Here is a 24,070-nt window from a genome sequence, read left to right as displayed (position 1 = left end):
ACTTTCCTGACATGTCATATATATGCTCTTCGACATACGATGGGGTTGTGTTCCGATTAAACCCATTGTAAGTGGAAAAATCATGTTAGAAAAGAATACAGTACTGCACCTACCAGCCTACAGCTGGGAAAATTTATCTAAAACACGACAGTCACACCACAATTACAGACTTGTGTTATAAATCTTTAGGTATTTTAATATTTTTAATCAGGTTACTTTGTTAGTTGGACAGGGAAAACACATTTATACAGATAACTCACACTGGAGCAATACCAAAAATATTCAAGCTAAAACTGTGTCAAGTGCTTTTGTGAAAAGTCTCACTTCGTTTGGTCTGCCTAAAATGAACCAATCAGATCAGGGGAGTAATTTTATGTCAGGATTGTTTCAGCAGTTAGTTTAGAAATTTGGAGCTAACCAGATCACATCATCTGCATATCATCAAGAAACTCAAGGGGCCTTGGAGAGGGTCCATTTAACCCTAAAAAAAAATCCATGATGAGGCCCTATAGTGAGAATGAGAAGGACTGGGATGAAGGTGTTCATTTGGTCTTGTATGCAGTAAAAGTGTCTGTAAAAGAATCATTAAGTTTTAGTCCTTTTGAGTTGGTATTTGGACATCAAGTTAAAGTAATGTTGTTGAAAGAACAATGAGTTAATAAGGATGTGCATGTGAATTTGTTAAATTATGTTTAAATATTTAAAGATCATTTGCAGAAAGTCTGCAAAATAGCTGAGGAGAATTTGAAAATGGCTCAAGATAAAATGAAAGTCCGGTATGATTTTAAAAAGTGAGAGAGAATTTTGAGACCAGGAGATAAAGTGTTAATTCTGTTCCCAATAAATACAAACCCTCTTAAGGCAAAATTTTCAGGACCGTATGAGATAGAATCCAAGGTAAATGAAGCCAACTATGTAGTTAAAATACCTGATTGGAGACGTAAAACACAAAACTGCCGTGTCAACGTGTTAAAACCTTATTTTGAGAACTTGGATGTTAGCAAGAAGCAGCCTTCACCAAAGGTATTTGTTGTAGATAAAACTGAGTAGGTTATGGGTCATGAGATGGTTCAAGCTGATTCTTGTGAGGGTCACTTCAAACAAAACATTGTCGCAATTCATCTATCTAATTCGTATTTTGTAGAATTTGGATGAGAAGTGGGCTTACCTTCAGCTCCAGGGAAAGGAACAAATGAAACAGTTAATTTTAAAATTTATGAACTTGTTTCCAGATGTGCCTCAGAGAACTTCAATAGCTTGTTGATGTTGGAGATGTTCTCTTTTTTCTTTGGCTTGGCTTCGCGGACGAAGATTTATGGAGGGGGTAAAAAAGTCCACGTCAGCTGCAGGCTCGTTTGTGGCTGACCAGTCCGATGCGGGACAGGCAGACACGATTGCAGCGGTTGCAAGGGAAAATTGGTTGGTTGGGGTTGGGTGTTGGGTTTTTCCTCCTTTGCCTTTTGTCAGTGAGGTGGGCTCTGCGGTCTTCTTCAAAGGAGGCTGCTGCCCGCCAAACTGTGAGGCGCCAAGATGCACGGTTTGAGGCGTTATCAGCCCACTGGCGGTGGTCAATGTGGCAGGCACCAAGAGATTTCTTTAGGCAGTCCTTGTACCTTTTCTTTGGTGCACCTCTGTCACGGTGGCCAGTGGAGAGCTCGCCATATAATACGATCTTGGGAAGGCGATGGTCCTCCATTCTGGAGACGTGACCCATCCAGCGCAGCTGGATCTTCAGCAGCGTGGACTCGATGCTGTCGACCTCTGCCATCTCGAGTACCTCGACGTTAGGGGTGTGAGCGCTCCAATGGATGTTGAGGATGGAGCGGAGACAACGCTGGTGGAAGCGTTCTAGGAGCCGTAGGTGGTGCCGGTAGAGGACCCATGATTCGGAGCCGAACAGGAGTGTGGGTATGACAACGGCTCTGTATACGCTTATCTTTGTGAGGTTTTTCAGTTGGTTGTTTTTCCAGACTCTTTTGTGTAGTCTTCCAAAGGCGCTATTTGCCTTGGCGAGTCTGTTGTCTATCTCATTGTCGATCCTTGCATCTGCACCATTTCATCAGATGCAAGGATCGACAATGAGATAGACAACAGACTCGCCAAGGCAAATAGCGCCTTTGGAAGACTACACAAAAGAGTCTGGAAAAACAACCAATTGAAAAACCTCACAAAGATAAGCGTATACAGAGCCGTTGTCATACCCACACTCCTGTTCGGCTCCGAATCATGGGTCCTCTACCGGCACCACCTACGGCTCCTAGAACGCTTCCACCAGCGTTGTCTCCGCTCCATCCTCAACATCCATTGGAGCGCTCACACCCCTAACGTCGAGGTACTCGAGATGGCAGAGGTCGACAGCATCGAGTCCACGCTGCTGAAGATCCAGCTGCGCTGGATGGGTCACGTCTCCAGAATGGAGGACCATCGCCTTCCCAAGATCGTATTATATGGCGAGCTCTCCACTGGCCACCGTGACAGAGGTGCACCAAAGAAAAGGTACAAAACCTATCAAACAACATCTATATTGAATGAATGTTGAAAAGTGCAGACAAAAGATTAAATACATGTTAAAGAATTATATTATTGGATGTTCCACCTCAGATTAGAGTTCACCTTGAGTCCTGTCCCTAAATAATATGGGACAGAGGCTTATCCTATCCCTAGGGTGGATGATTGTGTGGACAGGGTTGGAAAGGCTAGGTTCCTTCCAAAGATGGACTTGTTAAAAGGTTACTGGTGTGTTCCTTTAACAGAAAGAGGGAGAGAAAATTCTGCATTTGTAACCCCATCAGGTTTAGATGAATTCAATATTCTACCATTCAGAATGAAGAATGCTCTAGGAATTTTCCAAAGGATAATCAATTCTGTGACTCAAGATTTAAAGCATACAGATGTTTCTATTGATGACTTGGTTATGTAGAATTGCCCCTGGGAAGCACACATCTCTGAGTTAGAGAAATTGTTTGACAAACTTTCAAAAGCCAACCTTCCTATTAATTAAGCTAAAAGTGAATGTTGCCATGCTACTGTTATTTATCTTGGTTATGTTGTTGATCAAGGAAAAGTAGCACCTGTTCAGGTGAAAGTTCAGATGATTTCTGACTTTCCCATTCCCATGGGTAGGAAAGCTGTTAGGAGAATTTTAGGAATGGTAGGGTATTACAGAAAGTTCTGTAAAAACTTTGCTGATATTTCTCTTCCTTTGGCCAACCTTTTTTTTTAAAAAAAAAATGGGTGAAAAATTTATTGGGACAACCATTTGTCAGGAAGCATTTGACAATCTGAAAACCATTTTCTGTCACAAGCCTATGCTTAAGTCACCTGACTTTGAAAAGCCATTTTCTTTAGCAGTCAATGCTAGTGATGAAACGACAGGATCTGTACTATTAAAAAAGAGCGATTGTGATGATGCCATTACATTTCTAAGAAATTCATCGAACATCAAAAAAATTATTCTATTATTGAGAAATAATGATTGTCCCTTGTATGGGCATTATAGCATTTCATTGTTTACCTTTGCACTGCTCAGGGACTGATTGTTATCTATATCGATCATAATCATTTAGTGTTTATGAAAAATATAAAAAAGATGGTTGTTAAACTTTTTCAAGAATATGATTTAAAAATAATGCATATTAAAAGGCAAAGATAATGTAATTGCTGATTGCCTTTCAAGATGTTAGATTGTAATGCTGCTAAAAATGTTATATTTGTCTGTATTGTATTGTATCATATTGGAATGTAATAGCTGCAAGAAAAATTGTGCATTGCAGTTTATATTTTTGTTCTTAAACAAAATTTTCCCTGTTGGAAGGAGGTGTTACAGACATATTATTAATCTTTAGGTATTTAAATATATATTTTTAGTAAGGTTACTTTGTGGGTTGGTCAGACACACAGACTGGAAGCTGTTTGTCTGGAGCTGGAGCAGTCATAAAACCAGAATTGATTGTTCCATTGAAAGTTTGAAACAATGGGTATAGGCTAAAGAAGACAACTGCCATGTCACAAACTTTTGGAGAAATTGGAAATTGAAACCTAACAGAACCTAACAAAGCAGCCATGTGATTAAAGACACTTGAAGCAGCATTTTAGTATCATGAACCAAAATTAACTAAAAACAGAAATGCAGTAACATTCTGTGAGATGTGTTCTCCTTGTCAGGGGAGAGACACAGAATTAAAGTGGCTTTGGAGAGGATGGCCACTTTGACTGTTTTTCTTTGTCAAGAGAGAGAGAGAGAGAGAGAGAGAGAGAGAGAGAGAGAGAGAGAGCAGTGCTGCCATTGCTATTATAATGGTCACTGTTGACTAAACAATATCTGGCTAAAAGAAAGCAAGATCATTCTTGCAGTTGGATCATAACCATTTTGATGGTTATTTTGTTTAACCCTTGCCTGGGTTTGTGAAAGCATTGCAGAAATTACAAGTTCCATAACCTGACACAAGAGAGGGGAATTGTGAAATCAATCATGTGAAGAAAAATTTCTCTGAATGCAACTCAACAAGAATTCATGCGTTTTGAGAAGTCTGATATACCAGGTGTCTCGAAATGCTTTGTAATTACTTCTAAACACCAATTTAAAGATTCTAAGTTTCAATGCAAGATGTTAAAGATTGAACGTTGAATTGGAATCATCTCTAAACACACACACACACATTTGTGCATAGTTGGGGGTTAAATTTAGTTAAGTAAGATTTTATATTAATAAAAATTATTGTTTTGAAGATACCATTGCCTTGGTGAATTTCTATTGCTGCTGGTCTATGTCATAACACTACAGTACCAAGTGACTACATACAGCTGTCATAATTTTGAAAAGTTGAACCATCATAAGTAGAGGAACATCTATATTATCTTGCCTTTATTTTATTGATTGCCCTTGCAAAGAGTATGAGCTGATTTAATCAAATTCCTTTTGAAATGCTATAATTCATCCAAGTTCTATCACCTTTCAGATGGTGAATTCAAGGCTCCAATAAATCAAGAGAATCCTGTTAGCATTTATACTTAAAATATAAGAACCAGGAGCATAGTAGGCAATGTTGTGTTTAGTTTCCTTCACCATTTATGTGTTTGTTTTAAAATTATTGTCCTGAACTGTATTTTCTGCCTGACCCCCTTAATGTAGAGTCTAAACCTCTATTGATCTCAGACTAGACCAGTGGTTCTCAACCTTTATCTTTCCACTCACATGCCACTTTAAGTAATTAGTGATTAGTGAAGGATTACTCAAGGTTGGATGCGAGTGGGAAGGGAAGGTTGAGAATCACTGCTCCAGATCCAATTGTTACCAAAAAATTTGCTTGAGAAAAATTGTCATTGGCCCATTTCCTTTGGAGTTATGAAACCATGCACATAACAAGTCAACTGGGTACGATTAAAACAGTGGTTTTCAAACTTTTTGTTGCCACCCACATGGCACCTTACTAATCACAGAGTACCTTTGGCCAAGGGAATACTTAAAGTGGTACGTGAGTGGAAAGAGAAAGGTTGAGAACCACTGGACCATATCTGCTGACTCAGTCTCCATAGCTTTTGGGATGGAGCATTCCAAAGATTCACAACGCTTTCTCCTGATTTCAGCCTTTTTTGATTCTGCCATTCATTGTGGAGCAAGGCTCTGTCTATTTTTCTCAATTGTGATAGCTATCAGTCTAGGTGAAACCTTTTCACATATCTCTGAATTCTAAGACCTTGAGTTGGATTTCATTCGACTGCCCTGCGACTTCAATGGCAATAGTTGTTGAATAGTGTGAAAAGATTCAAAAGAAGGAACAAAATCTGAATTTGTATCCTTTGTAACCAATATGGTCATGTTTCATCCTGCTCTAGTGTAGGATTAGATTGGGAAATAAGAATATTTTGGGTGTAACCTGTTTACAATGAAGATTCCTCCAATTTGAGCACTAATTTGCTTAATCTGCCGGAACCGCGCCCATGTAGTATCTAATGGACCACGCCCACGTAGTATCTAATGGACCGCGCCCATGTAGTGTCTAATGGAACCACGCCCATGTAGTGTCTAATGGAACCACGCCCATGTAGTATCTAATGGACCGTGCCCATCTAATATATAATGGAACCGTACCCATGTAGTATCTAATGCACCACATCCATGTCGTATCTAATGGACTGCGCCCATGTAGTATCTAATGGAAACTGGGGAAAGTTGGAAGTACTCAGGCCTGACACAAATCTTTGGTAATCATAGCCACTCACCTGAAGAGAGGAGCCGACCACCAGAACTGCGTCAGACTCAGCCAAGCGATCATTGACAAAACTGACCTTCTCCTTGTTCACTGTATCTCCAAAAAAGGTGACATCGGGCTTTAGGATACCACCACACTTCCTGCATGAGGGAATGCTAAAATGTTTGACTTGCTCGTCAGTCAAGAAAACATCTCCATCCGCACCTATTCCATGCGCTTCTTCACTCCAAGCAGGGTTCAGAGCTGCAAATCTTTCTTGAAGGTGACTCCTGGGTGTCATCTCCCCACAGCTAAGACAAATCACTCTGTGGGAACAGCCGTGAAGCTCTGTCAAGTGCTGACTTCCTGCCTTTGTGTGCAAAGCATCCACATTCTGGGTCACCAGCCAGTGCAGCTTCCCCACTTTCTCCCACTCACTCAGAGCCCTGTGGGCCTCATTTGCCTGGCGAGAACTAAACTGTGGCCAGCCAACATAGTTTCGAGCCCAGTATCTCTGCCTGCTCCTCGCACTGTGGATAAACTCAAAGTGTTGAATGGGTTTCCTGGTTGTCCGAGCGTAAAGCCCCACCTCTTTAGAGCGATAATCGGGGATACCAGATTCCGTGGACACTCCTGCTCCAGACAGCACAAACAGCTTCCTGGACTGAAGCAAAAACTTCTGGAGTTCCTCCAACAAGATGGGATCCAAAGGAAGGCAAGAAGGAACAAATGCAAGACTGGAAGCAAAAGCTGAGCGGTGGTTCTTGTGGATTTGCTTCCAGTGGAGATATCTCTTGGCAGTTGGAAAAACAGACAGAAACGGCATCTAGGAATAAACACAATTTTGCTTCCTTTGAACAATTGATGGTAAAATTTAACTGATCAAACATTCATTTTTTTTTAGATATTTACAAGTTAGACATTTTATTCAATCAAAGATCCCTGTCGTTCCTTGAATTTCTGAGGCAAATATTCTTGACTTACTTTTTGATTTGGAGCTTTCTCATAAAGGTTCGATATCAATTATTTATAACAATTTGCTGGACTTGCTAGTTAAGATCAAGAACGATTAGGAACAGGATTTGAATTTTTCATTTTTGGATGATGTTTGTAATCTGATCAATACGCCCAATCTGATCAATGCATGACACAATTTAAAGTGGTCCATAGAGTACATACGTCTAAAGTTTTTATTCAGACATAAATCCTCTCTATTCTGGACGACCTAGTCTAGAAAAATTTTGGAAAGACATCTTTAAAACTTTATCTGTGATTCTCAAGGTCATATCAGAACCCTTGCCCTTTAATTGTTTTATTCGGATCATTCCAAGAAGATGATGTTTTACTAACTCCAACTCAAAATTGAATTTAATTTTTTACTTCATTGATGGCCAGATGTGGAACGTTGATTAAATGGGAAGATAATACTCCACCTACACATACACAATGGTTAAATGATATGTCGTGTTTAAGTTTAGAAAAATTATATATTCCATTAAAGATTCAAATATTAACTTCCAAAACACCAGGGACCCATTTATGGATTATTATTATTGTAACCTAAAGGATGTTTAGATCCTTTGGTGCTGGGCTGTCTGGTTCTGGGTTGGTGTCACCTAATTCCCATGTATCTTTTTTTAAAAAATCTTGTTTAGTGGTCAGGGTTTTGATTTATAAGGTCTTTTATTTTGTTTGGGATTTTCTATATTTTGATAATAGATAACTTTTGTTCAACTGTGAATAATGTAAACATTGATAAAATTATTAAAGAAGGAGAAGAGGAAAGAGAATTGTAAACCATTATTTAATGAAAATAAATTTTATAACTTGTAAAGAATTTATAATATAATCTTTTTTTTCTCCTTTGCATTGGGTTTTTTGATGTTATGCTTTGACAGATTATTACCAATGTGCTCTGTATTTTTGAATTGTGTTCATATTTGGACATTTTTTTCTCCTTTTATTTTAATTATGTTGGCCATTGTTTAATTTTATTGTTCAATTATTTACACTTTAAATATTAATTTAAATTTTAATAAAGATAAAGAATAAACACATTGTCATTAATAGCCTCCACAGAAACCTGATGAATGTTTATTTAACACAGAGAATGAAATGTACTTGCATGTATTTTAAATTGGTATTCAGATTATAATCAGAGTTAAGACCGCAACACCCAGGAGAGAATGGTGGAGAGAGTTGATTAAGAGTAGCCACTGTCTTTCAAGTCTTATTTATTTCAACTGCATGTAATTTTTGATCTGACACATCTCTACTGATTCTTACAGCATTAAATACGATTGCAACATTAAATATGATTGCATGCTTTATGTATATAATTTAGTTATAAGTCTGAGGTTGTTTCTTTAAATCTTTTTATTAATCATATTATGGGTGAACAATACGCGAGGAGAATAGGAGACCATCATCAAAAAGGGGGAAAATATCACTATATGATAACATATTGTACTACATCACAATTAACAAATATGTTCTCCTCACCTCAAACTGAAATCATCAAAAAAAATTAAAAAATCATTATATAAAACTCCACCTAATCTAAAAACTAAAAGACTGGGCAGCCTATTCTGAGAATTTATTAATAAAAAAAAAATCATCTGGTCTTCACCAACAAAGAAAATGAAAATGGAAGGGAAAATAATTACACTAAGTAATGTGGAAATCATTTATAAAAGGTCACCAAGTCTCTTCAAATTTAACTGAAGTATCAAATGTACAACTCCTAATTTTCTCTGAACTTAAACATGACATAATTTGAGAGAGCCACTGAGTCAAAGAAGGTGGATTAGAATCAAAGGTTGTCTGAACTCTCTTGTAACATATCTGAAATGAAACCCCTTCTTGGTATAGGGGAAATCAAAGACTCAACTTGTTGAATCAGGTAATCTCATACCCTTTCCATAATTATCCCTTATCAAAGCTCTAAATTGATAGTACACAAACAAAAAATTTACTGATATTCCAAATTTTTCCCTCAATCGATTAAAAGAAAGGAACTGTCTTTCTTCAAAACAATCCTGAATCACTTTTATACCCTCAGAATGCCATGCCTTTAAATACCTGTTAAACATTGAAAAAGAAATAAGCTGATTTTGATATAACGGAGTTTGTATAATTTACCCTTTGTACCTATAGCAGCATTTCTATTAATCCATATCCTTAGTAAATGCTTTAATACTGGCATATTATATCCCTGCAATAAACACAAATTCCATTTACATATAAACTGATGAACTTCAGGTTCAAAAATACAAGCTAATTCCAACTTAGCCCAACCCTTCTCTTAAATATATTCACTGAGGTCGCCTTCACTGCTTCAATGGGTAGAGAATTCCACAGATTCACCACCCTCTGGGTACAGCAGTTCCTCTTCATCTCCATCCTAAATCTACTACCCTGAATCCTAATGCTATGTCCCCTAGTTCTGGTCTCCCCTGCTAATGTAAACAACTTACCTACCACTATCTTATCTATGCCTTTCATAATTTTATATGTTTCTATAAGATCCCCTCTCATTCTTCTAAATTCCAGTGAGTACAGACCCAGATGACTTAATCTCTCCTCATAGGCTAACCCACTCATCCCCAGAATCAACCTGGTGAACCTCCTCTGCACTGCCTCCAAAGCCAGCACATCCTTTCTCGAGTCAAGGGACCAGAACTGTATGCAGTCCTCCAGATGCCACCCACCAGCACCTTGTACAGTTGCAGTAGAACCTCCCTGCTCTTAAATTCAATCCCTCCAGCAATGAAGGCCAACATTTCCATAGCTTCAGAAGTGATACGTTAAAGAAAATCCTTAAGTGATCTCAGTGCACGAAAAGGATTCGCTAATTGTTGGTGAGAATTTTCTTTACTGTCCATATCAAAGATGAGCTTTGTTTATTTTAAACTAATGCCTTCTTGATTATATTTGGGGTTAAATACTTTCTTAACAAAATGATTGAGTTTTTGCTTTATAATTAAAGTTCAATTTAGACATACAGCACAGTAACAGGCCATTTCAGCCCACAACCCCATACCATCCAATTTACACCCGATTAACCTACAAGCCCCGGTATATTTTGAATGGTGGGAAGAAACTGGAGCTCCCGGGGAAAATGGGAGAACATACAAACTCCTTTCAGATAGCGCAAGATTTGAACCCCAGTCCTGATTGCTAATGGCAACCATGTTGACAGTGACATTGGAGGGTACTCTGTCTTGTACAATGCACTTCCTGTGATATGTAATAAATGTTTCTACTCTCTCAAAAATCTAGTGTCATCTCGAAGAGATCAACCTCTTGTTTTCATAGCTTGAGCACGTATCGGCATCTCTGCAGTGCACTCGTGGACTAAGTGTTTCAGCACGTAGGCAGAGAGAAAACTGCCACGTGACCACCATGCAGACAAAGTGGATGCAGCAGGTAGTGATGGAGTCATCCAAATGCATCCTGCTCACTAAATGATCATCAGTGAAGGTACCACTGATGTGGGTAATGATTCTTCGAGACCCAATCCCTCAGACATCTGAGATGAGTGCTGCTGATGGTGAAGGAGAGAAAGTTTGGGAGGATGAATAATATCTTGCAAACAGTGGTGACAGTGGTTGGGGCTGTTTGTATGACCACAGAAATTATATGTTTTACCCCTGGAGTCGCAGTTTGAGGATATCGCTGGGCAGCTGCACAAAGTCTACAGTTGAGTACGTGAACAGTCACGATGCCTATATAGGAATAAATTTTCTGAAGTCTTAAAAACATGGTCTAAAAGATGTAAAAGCAGAAATCGGCTGTTCAGCCCATCGAGTTGGCCTCATCATTCAATCATGAGCTGATCTATTTTCCCATTCTGCCCCACTGCCTGGCCTTCTCCCCATAATCTTTGATGCCCTGGCTAATCAATTTCTCCCTTAAATTTTAGACAATTTAGAAAGTAACTAATAAGTAAGGCAACAGTGTTAGTGGGAAAAATCCTATGTGGGTTTGGGAGGCAGTACAGGAAACAGAGCGTTGAAGTCCTCCAGCATTGGCACCAGTTCTAGGAGAGGGAGACCTGTACAGATGGCAAGTTCCCATATTAACCTGGCCCGTCTCAGTCAGAATGAGAAGATGCTGATAGAAACTCCTTGGTGATTTGCTGTCGTCATGTATACTGGAGCAAGTTTACCCCAAAGTTGAGGATGTGAATATTTAAAGTGGTAATTAGAGTGCAAATCGACTGGTCGTTTTATCCCAGATTGTGCTAAGGAACTCTACTGTTGCTGCAGTTACGTTCAACCAGGCTGGTCGAAAGCACTCATTGATGTTCCTAATGTGCCGTAAAGATGCTGAAAAGGTTCTGGGTTGGCAGGATGCAAGTCACTCTCCCCGATTCCAAAGCTGCTCATGTAGACACATTATTTATGCAGCCAGTCCCTGGTGGCCATGGCCACATGCTGTTTTAGGTTCTGTGGTGGCTAATAAGGCCAAGGTGGAATCTGCAGTCTCTTTGACAGATGGGCCAGGAGGTAGCTGACAGGGCAGGTGAGTGGGTGAAAACACACTGCTGGAGAAATTCAGCAGGTCAAACAGTGTCCTTTATACAGCAAAGGTAAAGATACACAACTGACATTTCAGGCTGGATCCCTTCATCAAAGTATGGAAAAATGTCAGCAGGGGTCTGAAGAAAATGGTGAGGCGGGAGGTGTGGGGGGAGGCGAGCAGTCCCAGAGGTGGAGATAATAGGTGGAGAAGGGAGGGAGGATACAGCAGCAAGGAAGGGGAGGAGGGATGGCTGGGTGAATAGAGGGGTGGAGAGCTAAGGGAAAGGGAAGAGGAGGGGGAAAGGAGAGCAGGTTAGCAGACACTGGAGATCTATTTTAATGCCATCTGGCTGGACAGAAAATCAGGTGTTGTTCCTCCAATCTATGCGTGGTCTTGAAGGGATAGTACAAGACCGCGGAGAGACGTGTGAGCATGGGAATGGGACACAAACTGAAACGGTTGGCCACTGGGAGGTCTCTGTCACTGGTGCGGATAGAGCTGAGGTGCTGGGCAAAGTGATCTCCCAGTCTGCGCTCAGTCTCTCCGATGTAGAGAAGGCCACAGAGGGAGCACTGGATGCAGTAATCCAGTCCTGTGGATACGCAAGGGAAGTGTTTGTTTATGCATGGCCTCAATACCATCCCAAATGCTCCTCTCCACTTTCAGTGGCCATGGAGAGAAATTCCCACCCCTTGTTGCTTTGATCAGATTCTTGAATCTTTTTGTCTGTCTGGTTAGTCGTCTCTTCCTGCTGGGAGGAGGATGAAGAGTGGGATTTAACATATTTGGCAATGGGAGGTGCAGATGGAGTGGAGTGGACAGTTTGTGGTGTGTTCACAGCTGTCTGCAATATCCTGGGCAGAGCAGTTGCCGGACTGTGCAATGATGCATCCTGACAGGATGTTATGGGATGCAAGTGACATGCAAGGGAGGAACTGAAAGAAATCAGTATCTCTAAGGACATGGTCTTGGGGAAATTGATGGGATTGAAGGCAGATAAATCCCAAGGGCCTGATAATCTACATCCTAGGGTACTCAAGGAAGTGGCCATTCAGATAGCAGATGCTTTAAGAATTATTTTTCAGAACTCGATAGACTCAGGATCAGTACCCATGGATTGGAGGGTAGCTAATGTTACCCCACTATTTAAAAACAGGGGTAGAGAAAAAGCAGGGAATTATCAGTATTTGCCCATCAGTAGTGGGCAAAATGATGAAATCCATTATTAAGGATGTAATAGCGGAGCATATGACTAGCAGAGAAGGGATCGGACGGAGTCAACATGGATTTACAAAAGGTAAATCGTGCTTGACAAATCTATTGGAATTCTTTGAGATGGTGACAGATAAAATAGATGGGGGAGAGCCAGTGGATGTAGTGTACCTGGACTTCCAAAAGGCCTTTGATAAGGTCCCGCATAAACGACTGGCTTCCAAAATCAAGGCTCATGGGATTGGGGGCAAAGTATTGATGTGGATTGAGAACTGGCTGGCAGCTAGAAGGCAGAGAGTTGGGATAAATTGCTCATTTTCTGAATGGCAGGCAGTGACCAGTGGGGTACCACAAGGATCTGTATTGGGACACCAGCTGTTCACAATTTACATTAATGATCTGGATGAGGGGATTGGATGTAATATCTCCAAATTTGCAGATGACACTAAGCTAGGAGGGGTTGTGTGCACGGAAGAGGGGGGTCAGGAAGCTCCAGTGTGATTTGGATAAATTAAGGGACTGGGCAGATACATGGCAAATGCACTACAATGTGGATAAATGTGAGGTTATCCACTTTGGTAATACAAACCGGAGGGCAGATTACTATTTAAATGGCAATAGATTAAGAGATGGGGAAGTGCAGAGAGACCTAGGGGTACTTGTACATCAGTCTCTGAAGGCGAGCATGCAGGTACAGCAGGCGGTTAAAAAGGCAAATGGTATGTTGGCCTTCATATCAAGAGGGTTTGAGTATAGGAACAAGGATACCTTACTGCAGCTGTACAGGGCCTTGGTGAGACCACACCTGGAGTATTGTGTGCAGTTTTGGTCACCTTATCTTAGGAAGGATGTTCTTGCAATGGAGGGAGTGCAGAGGCGATTCACCAGGCTGATACCTGGAATGGCAGGAATGACTTATGAGGAAAGATTGTGCAAATTGGGATTGTACTCGCTGGAGTTTAGAAGATTGAGAGGGGATCTCATAGAGACCTATAAAATTCTGGCAGAACTGGACAGAATGGATGCAGATGGGATGTTTCCAATGATGGGAAAATCCAGAACCCAGGGCCATGGTTTGAGGATAATAGGCAAACCATTTAGGACCGAGATGAGGAGGAATTTCTATACCCAGAGGGTGGTGAATCTGTGGAATTCATTGCCACAGAGGGCAGTGGGGGCAGGTTCATTAAATATATTTAAGAGGGAATTAGATATATTTCTTCAGTATAAAGGTATTAAAGGTTACGGAGAGAAGGCGGGGACGGGGTACTGAACTTTAAGATCAACCATGATCTCATTGAATGGCGGAGCAGGCTCGAAGGGTCGAATGACCTACTCCTGCTCCTATCTTCTATGTTTCTATGTTTCTATGTCAAATGTCCTCAGGCTTCTTAGGAAGTAGAGGTGCTGGTGCAGCTTTTTGAAGGAGGCCAAGTTACTGGAGACAGTTATTCCCAGGAACCATATCACCCTCAACACCATTGGTGCAGATAGGGAGTGAATCCCACTCCTCTTCCAGAAGTCTGCGACCCACTCTTCAGCCTTGCTGATCTTGCAGAAGAGGTGATTGTCCTGGCACCAAGACACCCAGGTTTCCCTATCTTCCTTTGACTCGTTAGAGATGCTCCCCCCCCCCCCAACATTGGTGGCGCCATCTGGAAATTCATAGATGAGTTGGAGCAGCGTTGGCCATGTAAATCACGGGTGTACAGCAGGAAACTGAACCTTGTGGGGATGGGGGGCGTGGCAAGATGGCATAGGGTGAAGATGTGGGAGCTCATCTTTCCTTAGCTGGAAAGTTCAAAGCCCAATTTTAATGTCTGAATATATGTCTGAAAACTTTATGAAAACTTTGGTTATGATATGAGAAGAAAACTGATTAAAAGAGGGAAATTTCAACAATCAAAAAAACTGCACTTTAGAGAGATGGAAGATTCTGAAAAACTTGGCCTTACCGAAAATTTGGAGCCTCAACATCAACTGAAAATGGAGCCAAAGACTCAACGATCTCTATCAGCGAGACTGGCTGTAGCGACGGTGTCCTCTGCGTGCGGATCGACACAAGATGGCGCTGCCGTGGCATCCTTGATGTCACTTCATGAGGTGCGCAACGTGCACGAGTCTGCTGCACTAAGCGCGTCAGGTAGTGTGGTCGGGTGTGGGGCGGTCAGAGGGCGCAATGCATCACCTGCAGCAGCATCTTTAACGCAGCAAGCATGCAACGTGACGGGAGCAACTTACCAGCACTACACAGTCACTGCCGGTACCCGTGCAGCAGTGCGCACGCGTGAAACCCTTGAGCGAGTGAGGTCTGCTGCTCAACATCGGGCTGAGGAATTCAGCTCGTCGTTGAGTGGGAAGCAGACCTACAGCCAGCTTAAAGAAGTCAAAGAAGTTAATTTAACACAGGAAGAAATGGAAGAGGAGCTGGAACATTATTTGGAGGAGGAAGACAGTCAACTTTTATTAACTGCAGCCAAAGTAGGAGGTACCCCAACAACTTTAAAATTACCTTCACCCTGTAAATCTCCCAGTACAATAAGCCCTATGCCGGTTTCTGGTGTGATGGTAATGTTAGAAACAATAACTAAGCAGAATGAGAGTTTGATGGATTATGTGTCCACCAGTTTTTAAAATGTTGATTAACAACTTGTTGATATTACACTTAAAATTGCTGACATGTCTGGTGAGATTGCTTCATGAAGGTGGATGTCAATAAGTGTCTGACAGCAGTGGATGTAGTTGAAAAGAAAATTAAAAATGTAGAAGACAGAGTGGATCAAGTTGAAGGAGCGATGGCTGGATGGGAAATTGAGAAGAAGAAGTTTTTTACAGAAGATGGATACATTAGAAAATCAGAGTTGTCGAAATAATATAAAAATAGTGGGGTTGCCAAAGGGTTTTGAGAGAACAAATCCTACAAAATTTTGTAAAGATTGGATTGTTGAAATATTTGGTCCAGAATATTTTCTAGAGGGTTTGGAGACAGAGAAGGTGCATCACGCATTAAGGAAGAAACCGTTACCGGGTCAACCGCCTCGGCCAATTTTGGTGAGGAGTTTAAGGTACCAGGATCATGAGATGATTTTACTTGCTGCAGTTTTACAGGCTCATATGAATGGTCCAATGGTAATTCAAAATAGTAGTTTTTTTTAATGCAGATTGGAATCAGGGGGTCGTTATGAGATGGAAGGAGTTTAATGCTACTGAAGCAGTTTTATGGAAGAAAGGGTACAGGTCTACTTTTAGATACCCAGCAATTTTGAAAATATTCTATGGGCAGTATCAATCTCAATTTTTTGAAAATCCACAGGCTGCATTGACCTTTGCTTAACTCTTCACCAGATTCTAAGTTGATACAGGACATTTCCTCAAAACCGTTGGTCTTGAACAAAACTGGAAATGGGAAAGTTGAAAAGCAGTTGGAAGTTGAACATCTGGTGGATCTGCAAGAAGAACTTCCGGAAGTATCTAGTGCCTGAGGGGCATTTCTGCTCTCCGGCTGGGGAGAAGGTGATATCCCAGATAAATCCAAAGTCATCAGCCACTGTTGGTATTACCGCACCCGGTTAATAAGGGGGGGTTACTGCTTTGCAGTTTTTTTCTTTGGGGGGAGTTTGGGGGTAGGTTTTATTTTTGGGGGTTTTTTTGGAGTTGGTTAAGGGTTTTTTTTTGAGCCAATTGTGAGAGATTGGGTGCCACTGTGTAAGTAGTAATGAATAGTTTAAACTTTGCAACTTTTAATGTTAAGGGTTTAAATCATCCAATTAAAAGGAAACGTGTTTTAGATTATGTTAAAAGTAGATATTGCATTCTTGCAAGAAACTCATTTGACAGAAAAAGAACATTTGAAATTGAAAAGGGACTAGGTAAGACATGTAATTTCTTCCTCATTTAATTCTAAAGCTAGAGGGGTGGCGATTCTGGTGAGCAAAAAAAATCTTTTACTTTGGATTCTTTTTCTGCCAATGCTGGAAGAATGTTATTAGTCAATTGTAAGATTTTTTTTCTGAAAGTTGGACATTAATGAATGTTTATGCACCAAACGAAGATGATCAAATATTTATTTTGGATGTATTTTTAAATTTGAATCAATCAAATGGGAATATACTGGTAGGAGGAGATTTTAATTGTTGTTTGGATCTCCCAAAATTGTTTAAAAAACTAAAATAGCAAAAAGATTGCTTGATGAAAAATTTTAATTTAGTGGAAATTTGGAGGAAGTTAAATCCAACTGAGAAAGACTATTCTTTCTATTCAGCTCGACATAATTCTTTTTCTAGAATAGATTTATTTTTAATTTCTGCACATTTACAAGGTAGATTTAATTTTGCAGAATATAAAAGTAGGTTATTTTCAGATCATTCGCTATCTTTAGTTAAATGTTTAGGTACTGAAGTAACTGAGACAGCTTATTGCTGGAGGTTTAATGAAATGTTATTAAAGAGATCAGATTTTAAAAAGTATGAGAGATCAAATTATTTTTTTATTTACAATGAGCAATAATTCAGTCCAGAGTAAATTTATTTTGTGGGATGCCTTAAAAGCATATTTGATAGGTCAAATTATTAGTTACACAGCAAAGGTGTACAAAAACAGTATTTATTAGAAAGTTCAAATTTTGAAAAGGAAATTGAAAGTTTGGAGAAAAAATTACAAAAAAAATTGTACTGAGGATGATAAGATACAATTATCTAAATTGAAATTACGTTATAATAATTTACAAACATATAAATATGAAAAAAATAATTTTGAGGTCTAAACAACTTTATTATGAGTTGGGAGAAAGCGCAAAAAGTTTCAGCATGGCAACTTAAAACTGAGTGAGTATCTAGGAAATTAATGCTATTAGGAAGAATGGAGAGATTACTTATAAGCGAGAAGATATTAATTATGAATTTTTAAAGTTTTATAAAAATTTATATGTGTCAGAGGGTGATTAAGAAATGGAACAAATTGATTTATTCTTATCTAGTTTGAATTTACCATTGTTGAATGAGGTTGTGTGAGGAATTTAGATACTTTATTTACTAATTTAGAGTTGAAGGAAGCTTTGCAATCAATGCCTAATGGGAAATCTCCTGTAGAGATTGGATTTACGGTAGAGTTGTATAAAGATGAATATTTAACCTTGAGTACAATATCTTTTTCAATCTATTCCATGTCTAGTTCCAAAAAAAATTTTTAAGGAAATAAATAAAGATAATAGGTTATTTTTATGGAAAGGTAAATTATCAAGGGTTTCTTTAAAAAAATTGACTTGGTGTTATGAGTTAGGTGGTTTACAATTGCCATGTTTTTATAATTATTATAAGGCAGCTTAGTTGAAATTTATTAATAGGTAATTTGACACTGATCAATCCCCTAGGTGGGCAAAGATAGAGATGGATCAGATTATGGAAAATAACATTACTCACTTTATTTATAAATGGAATCCTTTATTTTTACAAGAATTTAAATTACCTGTTTTACAATATATAATGTATATTTGGCATAATCGAGACTTTCGTATAAGCTCTAAAGGGATAGTTTCTATAAATCTCCATTATATCTGAATAAATTAATTCCTTTTTCATTATACAATCCATATTTGAAAGATTGGGAAATTAAAGGAATAGTTAATGTTATAGATTGTTTTGAGGCAGGGAGATTTTGTTCGTTTAAAAGATTACAGGAAAGATATGGTATTGAGTCAAAATCATTCTTTGTTTATTATCAGATTTGAGATTTTTTTGAAGAATTATGGTAAGGAAAATAATTATACTAGGTCAAATGAAATTTGAGTTATTAATTGCAGATAAAGTTGAAAAAGGTTTCATCTCTGACATGTATAAGTTGTTGCAGGAGAAGATGGAAAAAATAAATATATTTAAAGTTAAAGAGAAATGGGAAAATGATTTAAATATAGTTTTGACAAGGGAAGAATGATAGTGTTACCAAATTAATTAAGGTGAGATATAGTATGGTTAATTATAATATCGATGTTAGGGATGAAGTCGCTCCAATGAATGTTGAGGATGGAGCGGAGACAAAGCTGGTGGAAGCGTTCTAGGAGCCGTAGGTGATGCCGGTAGAGGACCCATGATTGGGAGCCGAACAGGAGTGTGGGTATGACAACGGCTCTGTATACGCTTATCTTTGTGAGGTTTTTCAGTTCGTTGTTTTTCCAGACTCTTTTGTGTAGTCTTCCAAAGGCGCTATTTGCCTTGGCGAGTCTGTTGTCTATCTCGTTGTCGATCCTTGCATCTGATGAAATGGTGCAGCCGAGATAGGTAAACTGGTTGACCGTTTTGAGTTTTGTGTGCCCGATGGAGATGTGGGGGGGCTGGTAGTCATGGTGGGGAGCTGGCTGATGGAGGACCTCAGTTTTCTTCAGGCTGACTTCCAGGCCAAACATTTTGGCAGTTTCCGCAAAACAGGACGTCAAGCGCTGAAGAGCTGGCTCTGAATGGGCAACTAAAGCGGGATCGTCTGCAAAGAGTAGTTCACGGACAAGTTTCTCTTGTGTCTTTGTGTGAGCTTGCAGGCGCCTCAGATTGAAGAGACTGCCATCCGTGCAATACCAGATATAAACAGCGTCTTCATTGTTGAGGTCTTTCATGGCTTGGTTCAGCATCAAGCTGAAGAAGATTGAAAAGAGGGTTGGTGCGAAAACGCAGCCTTGCTTCACGCCATTGTTAATGGAGAAGGGTTCAGAGAGCTCATTCCTGTATCTGACCCAACCTTGTTGGTTTTCGTGCAGTTGGATAACCATGTTGAGGAATTTTGGGGGGCATCCGATGCGCTCTAGTATTTGCCAAAGCCCTTTCCTGCTCTCGGTGTCGAAGGCTTTGGTGAGGTCAACAAAGGTGATGTAGAGTCCTTTGTTTTGTTCTCTGCACTTTTCTTGGAGCTGTCTGAGGGCAAAGACCATGTCAGTTGTTCCTCTGTTTGCGCGAAAGCCGCACTGTGATTCTGGGAGAATATTCTCGGCGACACTAGGTATTATTCTATTTAGGAGAATCCTAGCGAAGATTTTGCTTGCAATGGAGAGCAGCGTGATTCCCCTGTAGTTTGAGCAGTCTGATTTCTCGCCTTTGTTTTTGTACAGGGTGATGATGATGGCATCACGAAGGTCCTGAGGCAGTTTTCCTTTGTCCCAACAAAGCTTTGACATCCAGAGTTTTGCCGCCAGCCTTCCAGACCTCTGGGGGATTCCATCCATACCTGCTGCTTTGCCACTTTTCAGTTGTTCAATTGCCTTATATGTCTCATCCCGGGTGAGGACCTCATCCAGCTCTAGCCTTAGGGGCTGTTGAGGGAGCTGGAGCAGGGCGGAATCTTGGACTGAGCAGTTGGCACTGAAAAGAGTTTGGAAGTGTTCTGACTATCGGTTGAGGATGGAGATCTTGTCGCTGAGGAGGACTTTGCCGTCTGAGCTGCGCAGCGGGCTTTGGACAGGGTGAGGGGCCGTACACAGCCTTTAGAGCCTCGTAAAAACCCCTGAAGTCGCCAATGTCCGTCCTGAGCTGGGTTCGCTTGGTGAGGCTAGTCCACCACTCATTTTGGATCTCCCGGAGTTTGCGCTGAAGATGGCTGCATGCGCGATGGAAGGCTTGTTTCTTCTCTGGACAGGACGGCTTTGTAAGGTGAGCCTGGTGGGCAGCTCGCTTCTTTGCCAGCAGCTCCTGGATTTCCTGGCTGTTATCGTCGAACCAGTCCTTGTTTTTTTCCTGGAGGAGAAGCCCAGTACCTCTTCAGTGGAGTGCAGTATGGTAGTCTTCAGCTGATCCCAGAGGGTTTCAGGGGACGAGTCCGTGAGGTGGATTGCATCCTCGAGCTTTGCTTTGAGGTTTGCCTGGAAGTTTCCTCTCACTTCGTCTGACTGCAGGTTTCCAACATTGAACCTTTTTCTGGGGGCTTTACTGTTCCTGGGCTTTGGCTTGAAGTGAAGGTTGAGCTTGCAGCGAACCAGCCGGTGGTCAGTGTGGCATTCTGCGCTGGGCATGACCCTGGTGTGGAGCACATCTCGTTTGTCTTTTTCTCGCACCAGGACGTAGTTCAGGAGGTGCCAGTGTTTGGATCGGGGATGCATCCAGGTAGTCTTCAGGCTGTCCCTCTGCTTAAAGAGGGTGTTTGTAATGACAAACTGCTGTTCTGCGCAGAGCTCCAACAGGAGGCGCCCATTGTCGTTGCACTTGCCGATACCATGCTTGCCCAGGATTCCTGGCCAGGTTTCTGAGTCTTTGCCGACGCGAGCGTTGAAGTCGCCATGGATGACAACCTTGTCGGCTGTAGGGGTGCGTTGAATGAGGTTGCGCAGGTCAGTGTAGAACTTGTCCTTTTCTGCTGGTTCCGCCTGGAGTGTTGGAGCATAGACACTGATGAGGGTGATGCGACGCTTGTTTTGAAGGGGGAGTTGCATGGAATGATCCGGTCCGAATGGCCTGTCGGGAGGTTTTCGAGTTTGGAGGCAATGGAGTTCTTGACCATGAAGCCTACACCAGATAGGCGTCGTTCATCCAAAGGCTTGCCAGACCAGTAGAGTGTGTAGCCCACGTCGCGTTCTTGGACGCTGCCTACATCTGCCAGGCGGACTTCACTGAGAGCGGCTATGTCGATGTCAAGTCTGAGGAGTTCATGTGCAATGAGGGTAGACCGACGTTCAGGTCGGTGGCTGTCAGCCTTCTCTAGCATGGTTCTGATGTTCCAGCATGCTAGCTTGAGTTTGTGAGCATCTTTTGAGGGGGAGGACATGGAGGGGGAGGACGTGGAGGGGGAGGACGTGGAGGGGGAGGACGTGGATGGGGAGGACGTGGAGGGGGAGGACGTGGAGGGGGAGGACGTGGAGGGGGAGGACGTGGAGGGGGAGGACGTGGAGGGGGAGGACGTGGACCTGTCCTCGGGCCTGCGCAAAGGAGCTTTTAGGTGAAGTACTCGAGATGGCAGAGGCCGACAGCATCAAGTCCACACTGCTGAAGATCCAGCTGCGCTGGGTGGGTCATGTCTCCAGAAAGGAGGACCATCGCCTTCCAAAGATCGTGTTATATGGCGAGCTCTCCACTGGCCACCGTGACAGAGGTGCACCAAAGAAGAGGTACAAGGACTGCCTAAAGAAATCTCTTGGTGCCTGCCACATTGACCACCGCCAGTGTGCTGACATCGCCTCAAACCGTACATCTTGGCGCCTCACAGTTCGGCGGGCAGCAACCTCCTTTGAAGAAGACCGCAGAGCCCACCTCACTGACAAAAGACAAAGAAGGAAAAACCCAACACCCAACTCCAACCAACCAATTTTCCCCTGCAACCACTACATGTCCCGCATCGGACTTGTCGGCCACAAACGAGCCTGCAGCTGACATGGACATTTACCCCCCCTCCATAAATCTTCGTCCGCGAAGCCAAGCCAAAGAATTATAATATCAATAATATTTAACCCCTGAGAAATTAAAAAGATATGTATTTAGTTTAAGAGATTTAAGTTTTAGATGTTAAGAGCAGAAAGGTACTTTTTACATTCAGTTTGGTCCTGTAAGAAAATTAAGTATTTTTGGGAGGAAGTTATAAAATTTTTGAGAGATTTGTTCAAAATGGATATTCGATTTGATCCTAAGTTGTGTTTATTGGGTTATGTTAATATTCCATTTGTAGATTCACAAATGCCTGAACTGTATTTAGCCTTTTTAAGATTAGTGTTAGCAGTAGCGAGAAAGTGTATAGCTGTTACCATAACCATATAACTGTTTACGGCGTGGAAGCAGGCCATGTTGGCCCTTCAAGTCCACGCCGGTTCACTTGAACTAGCTTCCCCCTCCTGCTCTCCACCCATAACCCTCCAACCCCTCACATCCATGTACACAACCAACCTTCTCTTAAATGACAGAAGGGACCCTGCCGCAACTATCTCTTTTGGAAGATGATTCCATTCTGCCACCACTCTCTGAGTGAAAAAGCATCCTTTAATATTTCACCTAAAGTTTTGCCCCTTTACCCTTAACTTATGCCCTCTTGTTCCAACCTCCCCTGCCCTCAGGGGAAAGAATCTACTTAAATCTAGTCTATCTGTTCCCTTCATAATTTTAAATACCTCTATCAAATTCCCTCTCAGCCATCTACATTCCCATGAATAAAGTCCCCTTTCTCCTTAATCTAGATGCTGTAAGCCAGGCAACATCCTTGTAAATCTTCTCTCCACCCTCTCCACCTTATCTATATCCTTTCTATAATTTGGAGACCAGAACTGAACACAATACTCCAAACCTGGCTTCACCAATGCCTTAAACAGCTGCAGCATCACCTCCCAGCTCCTATACTCTATACTATGATTTATGAAGGCCAGCATACCATATGCCTTCTTAATCACCCTGTCTACATGGGAACCCACCTTCAATGAACTCTGTACCATAAACCCCAGGTCCCTCTGAATACCTCAATGCCCTCCCCTTAACTGTATATGTCCTACTTTGGTTATTTTTTCTGAAATGCAGCACCTCACACTTGTCTACATTAAATTCCATCAGCCATCTTTCAGCCCACTTTTCCAAACAAACCAAATCCTTTTGTAATCCAAGAAAACCTTCCTCACTATCCACCACTCCCCCTATTTTCACATCACCTGCATATTTGCTTACCTAGTTAACCACACCCTCCTCCAAATGATAAACAACAGGGGACCCAGCACCCATCCCTGAGGCACCCCGCTTGTCACAGGCTTCCATCTGACCGACAGTTGTCCACATGACTCTCTGCTGTCTATCTTCCAGCCATCTCTGAACCCATGTCACTATCTCTCTATTAATCTCTAGTGACTGAAACTTCCTTATTAACCTTACATGCTTATCAAAAGCCTTACTAAAATCCAAATAGATCATATCAACCGCTCTATCTACGTGGAAGAATGAAGTACAATTAAGCTTTTGTAGATGGCATAATGAATTGCATTCTTGTTTATATTTAGAAAAATTAACATATAATATAAGGAATAACTATCCTTTATTGATATGTTGGGTTCATATTTGAAATATATGTTTATAGAAATTAAATAGATGTAAAGTTGGCACACCAATCAGGGAATATTCAATATTTTTTTATAAGGCTCTGGGGGGGGGGGGAAGGGGGGGCTGGGGAGGGATTTATTTTTGTGTTAGTAAGGGGGGAGGGGA

At 41.2% G+C, this 24,070-nt stretch overlaps 1 protein-coding gene across 3 annotated transcripts in view; it reads right to left on the bottom strand.

Annotated features, from left to right (window-relative positions):
- Positions 1-24,070, bottom strand: part of sirt4 (sirtuin 4) — a 28,565-nt gene that overhangs the window by 2,812 nt on the left and 1,683 nt on the right. For 2 of the 3 annotated variants that reach the window (XM_069933725.1, XM_069933723.1), the window contains exon 2: positions 6,223-7,017. In XM_069933725.1, coding sequence (XP_069789826.1) covers positions 6,223-7,017 — 795 coding nt within the window. Of the gene's footprint in view, positions 1-6,222; positions 7,018-14,884; positions 15,192-24,070 lie in introns of those variants that run through there. The other variant, XM_069933726.1, reaches the window with a different exon arrangement.

Source organism: Narcine bancroftii, chromosome 4 (assembly GCF_036971445.1).
Source record: "Narcine bancroftii isolate sNarBan1 chromosome 4, sNarBan1.hap1, whole genome shotgun sequence".
In the NCBI taxonomy this organism is placed as follows: domain Eukaryota; kingdom Metazoa; phylum Chordata; class Chondrichthyes; order Torpediniformes; family Narcinidae; genus Narcine; species Narcine bancroftii.
This window is presented reverse-complemented; position numbering and strand designations above follow the sequence as displayed.